Consider the following 9,904-nt stretch of genomic DNA (forward strand, 5'->3'; position numbering starts at 1 on the left):
ACCTGAGGCTTAACTCAGTCAGTGTGAACACTGTGTCCTCGTCTCTAGAAACGTTCTCTGCATGAGAAGTTACACCAGGTGAAACTCAGTACTTACACTCATGTGTGAATTCTGAATGTCGAGTGCAGCACACATGTCTGTGAAGTAGTCAAGGTTTTTCTCGTCCAGCAGGATGTAGACGGGGACTCTGCGCTTGTTGGACGCCTCCATGAGATCACACAGCAGGTCCACATCTGTAAACACGTCCATCACCAGCGCGATCACCTGGAGGAGCAGGGAGACATGGGAGACGTTAGCATGAGTGTGGGCCTCTTCATGGCACAGCACGAACACTGTCGGGTTTACAGGTCTGATTCACAGTCACGATTCAGCAAAAACTTCACTGTCAGACTGTGTGTGAATGCCTCAGTGGGCTCCTGTGGAAACAGGAGCAAACCACTGCAGCTGATGAGAAAAATGATCTGACAGACACTGACAGACACTTTTACTGCCCCACATCCTCTGGTTCCAGCCTCTTACGTGTGAGAGGATGATGCTTTTTGGTTTTACATCACTGTTGATTGAACATGTTGGGCGTTTGGGGCTGTTAGGGTTCATTCATGCTCATTTATTTGTACTTGTGTGTCAGCTCTATGCAGAGCCTTTGCACGTGGCCTACACCGTTATGAGCATTTATAGGCTACTTGTGTGGTGCTGTGTCTGTGTCACTCTGCAGTTACACCTCCAAAACACTAGTTGGTGGCAGAGTTTCTGTGAAGTGCTGTAAAGTTGAGTTGATTCAAAACACACATTAAACACACATTAAACATGGCTTAACAGCAACAATTTCAAACACAAGTACACCAATCAGCTTCACTGTAACTCGCAGCATTCACAAACACTTGTCAACAAGACAACATGCTAATGTTATTAGCACAAGCCTATGGCATTTTACATTGTTTAAATTAGCTTAGTAGCTAGTGAGAGAGATTTGCTCTGCTCATATGAAGCCAGGGACAACAGCAACATTTAACAAAGGTAACGATACAAAATTCAGCTCCATTACAGCTCACAAGGTTCACTGACAAAACAACTGTCTGATACTAAACATGTTTTCCAAACAAATACAACATGCTAACGTTATTAGCACAAGCCTATGGCATTTTACATTGTATAAATTAGCGACTAGCGATGATTTCCTCTGCTCATATGAAGCCAGGATAAATCACACACAGGACTTAAAATGCTATTTTAGTGGAGGCTTTATTGTCTTCACAATTTATTGTTTCTTATCTGTGAAATTAAAGTAAATCAAAGCTTTGTTTCCACTGAGGGAAATGGTTTCAGCTTACAGAGACAGACAGGAGGTCTGCGTCACCGTGACATGTAGTTACATTTCTGGGGAGGTGCACGTCAGGCTACAGTGTAGGGTATGGCGTATGGCGTCGAATGTTCCAACAGTGCTCTGACTGAACGGCCCAACTCCAAAAGTAAAAAATCAATATGTGGCGGTGAACGCTGATATTACTGTGGGCCGCAATAAATAAATCACTCAGTTATAAACCCTGTAATTAAAGCTTCAAAGTAACAGTGTTAGTGAGGAACAAGTTTAACCTGTTCTGGGGTCCAGGTGCAATAAGTTCCTGGCTGCAACAGTGCAGGACCTGACAGATGTTTTACTTTAATGGTACAAATTTGCAAGTAATCAAACTACCAAATAAAAACTGGCTTGTGTTAAAACCAGGCTCTTTGAGCTCCTGGAGGAAACTAGAGATTTAACATGAACAGCAAACATCTCACTGAACAAGTAAACTCAGTCACATGCATTGGAAAGAAATGAAAGGTACCTTCAGGCAGCATTATGTAAGTCTAATATAACACACACACACACACACACACACACACCAAGAATGAGTTTGACTGCAAATGTAGAGACATATTCATGCTCACGGCCATATGCACACAGGTGTGCAAACACTGGTGTAAGGAAGTTATGACGGGCCGCAGTGCACACTACCATGACTGACTCTAGTGCACGCTATTGTGCATGTATTGTCTTCACACAAATCGGACAACATCAGCACACATATTACCCAGCAATCATCACTGCATATCTGACAAAACTATCAAAGAAAGTAAGAAATTAATTTAATCGAACAGTTTTTTAAAGTATATCTGTAGATCTCATAGCTTATATTTTGTTAAAAGTATATAATTTTGTTTTGACAGCTACTGACTATTTAAAAAAAATGAAATAAAACCATGACGCAGAAGGGTTTCCCTTTATAAGGACATATATAGCAAATGGCACCATTTTTAAATTCATAATATTCTTTTTTTTTTTTTAATCGTTTATCTTGCAAGGGCTCGCTCTCTCTACGGGCCCCTCCACCCCAGGGGCCCCAGTGCAATCACACTGCCTGCACTGTCTATATTTACACCCCTGTGTGCACATGAATAGCACATACTTAAGAACAATTGCAGGCACTTGAGATTAGGGCTGCACGATATCAGGAAAACATGCAATAGACGATAACGCGGTAAGGGTACATTTTTGACATATTGTTCAGCCCTACTTCAGATGCAGTTAACTCTTTTGTCACAGGTTTTCTGTTTAAAACAAGCAACAGAAGAAAATCTGAATGACAGCACTGATCAGTTTGAGATCAGTTGGTGCACACAGGAAATATTTTCATCTGAGCAAAGACAAATTAATTAAGAGATCTACTTGGGTGCACAAAAAACACGTTTGTCCATCAGGTGAGTGCTGCATACTGTCAGAGCTACAGACTGATGGTGTGGAAAGAAAGCTGAAGCCAGTTGACCTCACTGTGCGTCTCCTTCACTGCACTGAAAGCACCTTGATGAAACAGAACAGGAGTCAAAGCTCCTTCTTTGTTCTAATCTTGTGAACGAGTGAACTTCAGATGAGCGGAATGAACAAATGTGCAGCTCTGCTATCAGCTGTTTATCAGCTGTATCCACTGACGGACGAGCTGCAGTCAGACAGAGTGTCATTTGATCTGAAACCTGCTGACTCTGCACAAACATGTGAGAAAGAGCCCATTGTGACAGTTTGTTACTTAAGAGGGGGGAGGGGTGGTGCGAAGGGGGAGGCAGGTCAAATATTCTTTAAAGCACTGAAGAGGGAGTTATGGTTTTCATTTTGGCTTGGGGAGAGGAATACAAATTTAAATGGTTGTTCTTTGTATCATTTTAACACAGCTGTTTCTTCCATTACCCGTCCGCCCTATCTGGACTTTCCAGCTTCTTGCAATACGTCGTTACCGGCAGTGTTTCAACCTCACGCCATCCAGTGGGTATCATAACACCATGAAAAATGGTGGCATCAGGTATCCGAAATTACCGACAAAGCGGAGTTAATCACCATCTTTGAAATGAGAACAGGCTGCGTTTGTCATAGCCTGAAACTGTAAAAACTGAAATTATCGTTGGGTTTTTAAATTTCCAATGACATTTGGACACATTATGTGTGACGAATGCTTCCGTCACAAAAAAGCACATCTGAACTTAAAATAGTAAAACTACATCAAAGTCACTCTATTCAATGTGTCGTTTCAAAATTAGCCAGAAATTAACCATCTCCACAAACTAACCAGCGTGCAGGATCTCCAGGGTCTCGTCTTCAACTTGTAACTCTGAACTATCAAACATCAAAGGTTAAGTTTTAAAAATCTAATAACACATTTATGGTGGAGGGAGGGTCAGGCATTTTCACCAGTCACTCAGGAAGGCTCAAGGACAAATATTTGTAGCAGTAGGGAGGGTAAAACAGAAGCCAAACCCCAGCTAACCCCCCCGATAAGTAAAGAACAGTCCCTTGCTGCCATGTTGAGAGACAGCAGCTCCTCCAACTTGTTGTATTTCTGTATTTTCTAGAGTATGTCTCAGAGGGACTGAACAGGTACCAATGTCTTTTATAGTGGGTACAACTGTTTCATATTTGAGTCGGCAGACTCGGCCATCATGCATATAAAACAAGACACAGAGAAGAGGAAGTGTCTGAGGAGAGGTGACTCATGCAGCGTGTGCTGGACTGTCTGCCAATAAACCGCCTGTGTTGCTTATTTAGCTGTTGTGTGGTCAGTTCAGTGATCATGAGACAATTTGCCAACATTCTCCATGAACTCAGAATCTGAGTTACAATTTGTGAACAAACTGCTGCAGATCACAGAGCTGATAACTGTGCATATAACTCAAATCCATTAGTTCCATTAATCCAAAGTGGCTGCCAAGCCCAACGATGGAGCGCTGAATGGGTGTACCAGACACAGGACCAGGGGCCCAGAGGGGCCCCAGCTGGGTCAGAGCCTCTGTTTGGAGTGACTGTTGACATATTGTGTCGGACAGTAAAGCAAACAACTACAGAGAGACACAAACTACCACAAAGACACGACTACACAGACACATCATCACAACCAAGAGATGCAAACTACCACAATAAGACACAGAACAACTGCAGAAGGTTGTGCAAAACAACTACAAAGCGACACAAAATGTCCACCAAGACACAAAACGAATACAAAGAGACACAAATACCAAAAAGAGACAACTACTCCAGATACAAAATAACCAAAAGCTGCGAACTACCACAACTGACACACAAAACTATAGAAGGACACACACCATCCACAAAGACACAAAATGACTACAAAGAGTAAGAAATTACCACAAAGAGACAGCTACAGAGAGACACATGACAACCAAAGGATGCAAACTACCACAACTAACAGACACAGAACAACTAAAGAAAGTTGTGCAAACAACTACAAAGAGACACAAAATGTCCACAAAGACACAAAATGACTACAAAGAGGCACAAAATAACAACCGAAGGCTGCAAACTACCACAACTGACACACAAAACAAGTACAGAAAGACACACACCATCCACAAAGACACAAAATGACTACAAAGAGGCACAAAATAACAACCAAAGGCTGGAAACTACCTCAACTAACAGACACAGAACAACGACAAAGAGAAACAAAACGTCTACATGGAGAAGCTAATGATCACAGAGATATAAAATGACTATGGAGAAACACAACATGCAGTCCAGTCACAGGTCAGTCTATAAACCACATATACATGACATTTTCACGTTGTGATGTAGCAGATACTTTTCAACAACACACTGCTCAGTGTGTCGTCAGCTTTAGACACAAAACCCACTTGGTTCTGTTTAGGAAAAGATCATGTTGCGGATTTAACTACTCAGTTTGGGGCACAATCCCGCCTGGAAACAGAAATGTCTGCAACAAACAACCACTTTTTGTGCCTAAAAAGCTGCTGGAAACACAGCGATGACTCACTGTATCATGACTGGTTTGGCTGTTTGTTGGTTTTGAACAGTGGTCTGCAGGCTGACAGTCGTCTCCCCTGGGTGACACCATCAGCTCCACCTCCGGATGACAAAGTCAAATCTCTTGTCTTGTAAATGAAACGTATTCATGCTGTGCAGAAACACACAATGCCAACATTTCCTTCTTGTGACTGGGCTGCAAAATGACTACAAATAAAAAAGCTCCTCAGAGACACAAAGTGACTCAGGAGAGACAGGATCCGTCCATGTTCACAAAGCCAGCGATTAGAGAGTCAAACTTTTTCGATCCATGACCCGAGGTCAACTGCTGAATGAGTGACAGAGCGGGCCGCCAGCCTCGGCGCTCAGAGATAAGAGCTGATCAAACACGACAGCAGCAGGCAGACCGACCTGCTCGGGCCTGCTGCATTTGTTTGTAAGCAAACCAAGTGGAAACCACTGGAGGGAGGAATGAAGGCATTCAGGTGGAACGGTGAAAAACAAAATACACCCAACTGACAGTAAGAGACCCTAATGATTTCTTTATCATGCTGTTTGTCAGGAAACCAACACTACCATGACGTGTGAGGACACACACACACACACACACACACACACACACACACACACACTGGGACTCTTGTCCCTTATTGACATTAGTATCATGTCAAAGGTTTAACTGCTGGAAACAAGACGACTCCTGTGTGTCACTGCAAAGACAATTAAAAACACTCTTCTTTCAAGTTTTATTATTTCACTTCTATGATTTCTCATGTGCATTTGTCTCAAATGTTCCTGGTTTGTATTTATACTCTCTTTAAGTCCTGACCTAAACACAGGTGTTATATGAATAAAGTGTCTTCAACTGATTGATTGATCAACGTGCATACACTGGAGGCTTCACGTTTCCATTTCACACTTGTCTTAGTTGCACATCAGACATCAACTGGCTCCAAGATTAGTTGAGACATTGCAAAATCACCTTGCACACACACACAAACATTCACACACATCCTCCTGAGCAAAAACCATCATAAAGAAATCCTATTGTTAATAAGGGAGCACTGTAATGTTGCTACGTCTGCACAAACTGATAAATAGTGATGGAGGCTCTATGTCACTCTTAAATTTTTTCTTTCATTGCTGACTGCTATAATAAACTGGAGTAACTCAAAACATTTAACCACTCTACTATTGTTAAGGCCATTCTTATCCAACATCTAGTGAATGATTCTGTCAGCTCAGACTACAGTATAAAGTCTTTTAGCTGAGGAGCGTCTGCAACTGCAAAAATGTGTTCAGTACAGAACTCTGTGTGCTTGACTTTTATTCTGCCGTTGATTAACAGATTGATTAGTGTTTATTTAGGTGTCATCACTCATATACATGAATCTGCTCAGCTTTTAAGAAGATTAAACAAGAAAGGCTCCACAAAGTGTATTCATGAAGGGACTGTTCTTTACATGTTGGGAGGGTGGCTGGGCTGAAGACAAAATCCTGGTATTGAAAAGGCTTCGGTTTTCCACTGTCGTCATGCATGCTGGTTAATTTCCTGCAACTTGTTTAGTTTTGGCCAAAAATTTTGACAAAATAGTATAATTTTAAACTCTGCTTTGGTAATGTTTTTCTTTTCTGATGGAAGCGTTCTCGCACATGATGAGTCCAAGGGCCGTGGGAAATCTGAAAATCCAATGATAATTTCTACTTTTACAGTGTCTGGCTGAGAGAACTGGTATAATTTTGGCGATTTTTAAAGAAATCATGCCTTTCAAACCTGCAAAATCTGAGGAAACATCTTACTCGTTATCTCTTCTAGCTCTACGCCTTATACTGCTTCAACAGAAGGAAAACTTTCAACCTTTAAGCGACGGATTAAAGACCTCGTACACCATCTGACTCTGGAGAAAATTCACTATTCTCCAGGACAGTGTGCTCAGAAATGTTATGCGATATGATAACCTTTTTTATACTGTGTTCATACCAGGCGCAAATAAAACAACTTGAATTACATGTAAAGTCAATGTGAAGACGCGATAAGACATGAATTCCTGTTGGATGGCACGATGGATGCGACACAAATGACACAAAATACGTAAGTTAAGCAGCGCTAAATAAGTGACTAGCACGTTTTTGCGTCATACGCTTATTCGTGAGACTTGAAAACTTTGTACTTCAGCGCAATTTTCCAGGGACGTATGACGCCGAGGATGCACCGGCTGAGGTTGATTCATCAATTCAGCAACTTCACATGTGTATGACGGAGTCATTGACACGATTGAAGCGAGTCAACACAAAATATTCTAATGTTCAAACTGGCAAGAGAGATACAATGTGAGTTTGGTGTGAACACATTAAAGAAAGAGACACCACTGATACTGCAGTCCTGTAATTCTGTTAACTTTTGTTTTTTGTAATTCTTTAATTCAATTTGTAAATCATAATGTACATACTGTTTTTATGAGTATTATTTTCTCTTTTTTCCCAACTGTCCAATTGCACCGTTCTAATTTATTTTATTTTGTGTCTCGCCCACCATTGATGTCACATTAAATTCTCAAATATAGAATTAAATGTGACATCGATTGTAGGTTAGACGCAAAATAAAATAAATTTAATAGTTGTAAAAATTTGCAAAAAAAGTAAACTATATATAATATAGGGTCAGTATTACAAGACTGTAGTATCAGTGGTGTCCATTATTTCCAAATACTTTTAAAAAAAGCTGAAATAAAAACACAGGTCCCTCCCCAGCGCTTTAAAAATTATTTGACATGCCTCCCCCTTTTTGCACCACCCCTCCCCCCTCAGAGGTAACGAACAGTCCCTCATCATTTGCATATATTAGTGTCTGAGTGTAAGGTTATTATACAGGTGTCTGATATCAGGTGTACTGTCCTCCTCCAACTCTTTCTCCTTATCCTTAAAATCGGCCTCCTGTTTCTTTTTGTTAAATCAACGCACACTGTAATAAGTTACTGACTGACCCCCCGAGGTCACAGATACACACTGTAACTACACATCCTAAATACACACTGGGTCCTCTCACCTTTTTGGCTTTGTTGATGAGGGACCTGATGAGGTCTTTGACGTTATGAGACTTGTCCCTCTGGAAGTAGATCTGCGTCTCCGACGGTCCGTGCCTGGACGGGGTGTCCGGCCAGCCGAGCTCCAGCATCGGCGGCTCCTCGTCGGACATCATGGGGAAGTAAGTCCCGGAGGTGAGCTCGGACACGGCGTCTCCGTCCCCGAAGTCCCGGTCGTTGGGGCCGATGCCGTTGCTCTCGGAGCCGCATGTTTTGGCCGCATGCTGGGTGATGTAGCGGATCTCCAGCGGGGACAGAAAGTTGAGCTCCCGCTCCTCGGTCAGGACCTTGCGGTACTCCTTCTCCCCGTGCTCCAGCAGCGCGTCCGTCGCCAGCCGGGCCGCCTCGTTGTGGCTCAGCTCCAGCGTGGAGACATGCCGCCACGGGTTCTTCACCTCCTCCAGCCGGGAGGCGAGCTTGCCCAGGGGCTTCCTGCCGGACGTGGCCGGCCGCAGGCCCTCCGAGTTGATCATGGTGTGTGTGCCTGTGCAGTCAGCAGCAGCTCAGGGATTAACCTGCGTATTACAGCGGAACAATCCTCCTGTGCGCTGTGGTGTGGAATGACACTAATCAGACACAACTATTTCCGACTGGAGAAACATTACTGCACAGAAGGAGGAAGATGAGGAGGAGGAGGAAGACTCCACAGGGCAGCAGATCAATAATCTACCACCAGGTCGAAACTCCATGTAAATACAGCACAAACAGGAACCTGCAGGGCTGCTGCGACACTTCACCCCTCCAGTAAATATATTCAAACTGTAAAGTCACACTAACTCACCACACACACTCTCTGAGTCCTTATCAGAGGGACATTTAATCTGTTTCTGTAATTATGTCGGTAATAATCCAAACAAAGCGGCTGTGCTGCAGTTTGTCCTCCGAGGCGGTGAAATGGTCCTCGCTTCTCTAGTTGCCCGTCATGTCAGACAGGATCCGCAGGCAGTCAGTCCCAGGAGCCTCTCAGCTCCGCAGCCGCCTCTTCCTACACGCTGTGTTTCCGTGTGTGTGTGTGTGTGTGTGTGTGTGTGAGGTGTGTGTTCTCTGCTCACCTGTTGCTACCTGTGCTGTCATTGGTCTCCTAAGTGGACAAGCTCCTCCCTCCTCCTCCGTTGTCAGGCCAACCAGCTCACAACAGAGCGGTCCACTGAGGGGACGTTTCAAAATAAAGTCCCATGAGACACCGCGCACCTGCTCGGATTTCATCTCCACAGCTGATGATGATGTTTTATTTCACAGGTCCAGAGTTTCCCCAAGAATCATTTCCTTCCTGTAAATTTGTACTAATAATAAGTAAATTTATTTTTGGAAACTTCATCGTGTTGATTTCTTTACTTGATTGTAGCAGATTTCACATGTTTTGCATGTGTAGTCGCTCATGCAAAGCCCTGATGTGATAATGAATGAAATCTAACCAATAAACAGGTTCAAAGTTCACTTAACTGTTTTGCATGTTTAGCTGATCTGCTGTGGAACCAGACAGAAAACTTTGTTCTTTGTTTTGGACCGCTAAGGG

General features: G+C 43.0%; 1 protein-coding gene across 1 annotated transcript in view; it reads right to left on the minus strand.

The window, feature by feature from the left end:
• fam83c (family with sequence similarity 83 member C) overlaps positions 1 to 9,487 on the minus strand; it is a 31,940-nt gene extending 22,453 nt beyond the window's left edge. The window contains exons 1-2 of the mRNA XM_049586282.1: positions 8,352 to 9,487; positions 97 to 264 (exon numbers count right to left, since the gene is read on the minus strand). Coding sequence (XP_049442239.1) covers positions 97 to 264; positions 8,352 to 8,861 — 678 coding nt within the window. The 5' untranslated portion in view covers positions 8,862 to 9,487. The remainder of the gene's footprint in view (positions 1 to 96; positions 265 to 8,351) is intronic.
• Between the last annotated feature and the right edge of the window lie 417 nt (positions 9,488 to 9,904).

Source organism: Epinephelus fuscoguttatus, linkage group LG1, assembly GCF_011397635.1.
Source record: "Epinephelus fuscoguttatus linkage group LG1, E.fuscoguttatus.final_Chr_v1".
NCBI lineage: Eukaryota > Metazoa > Chordata > Actinopteri > Perciformes > Serranidae > Epinephelus > Epinephelus fuscoguttatus.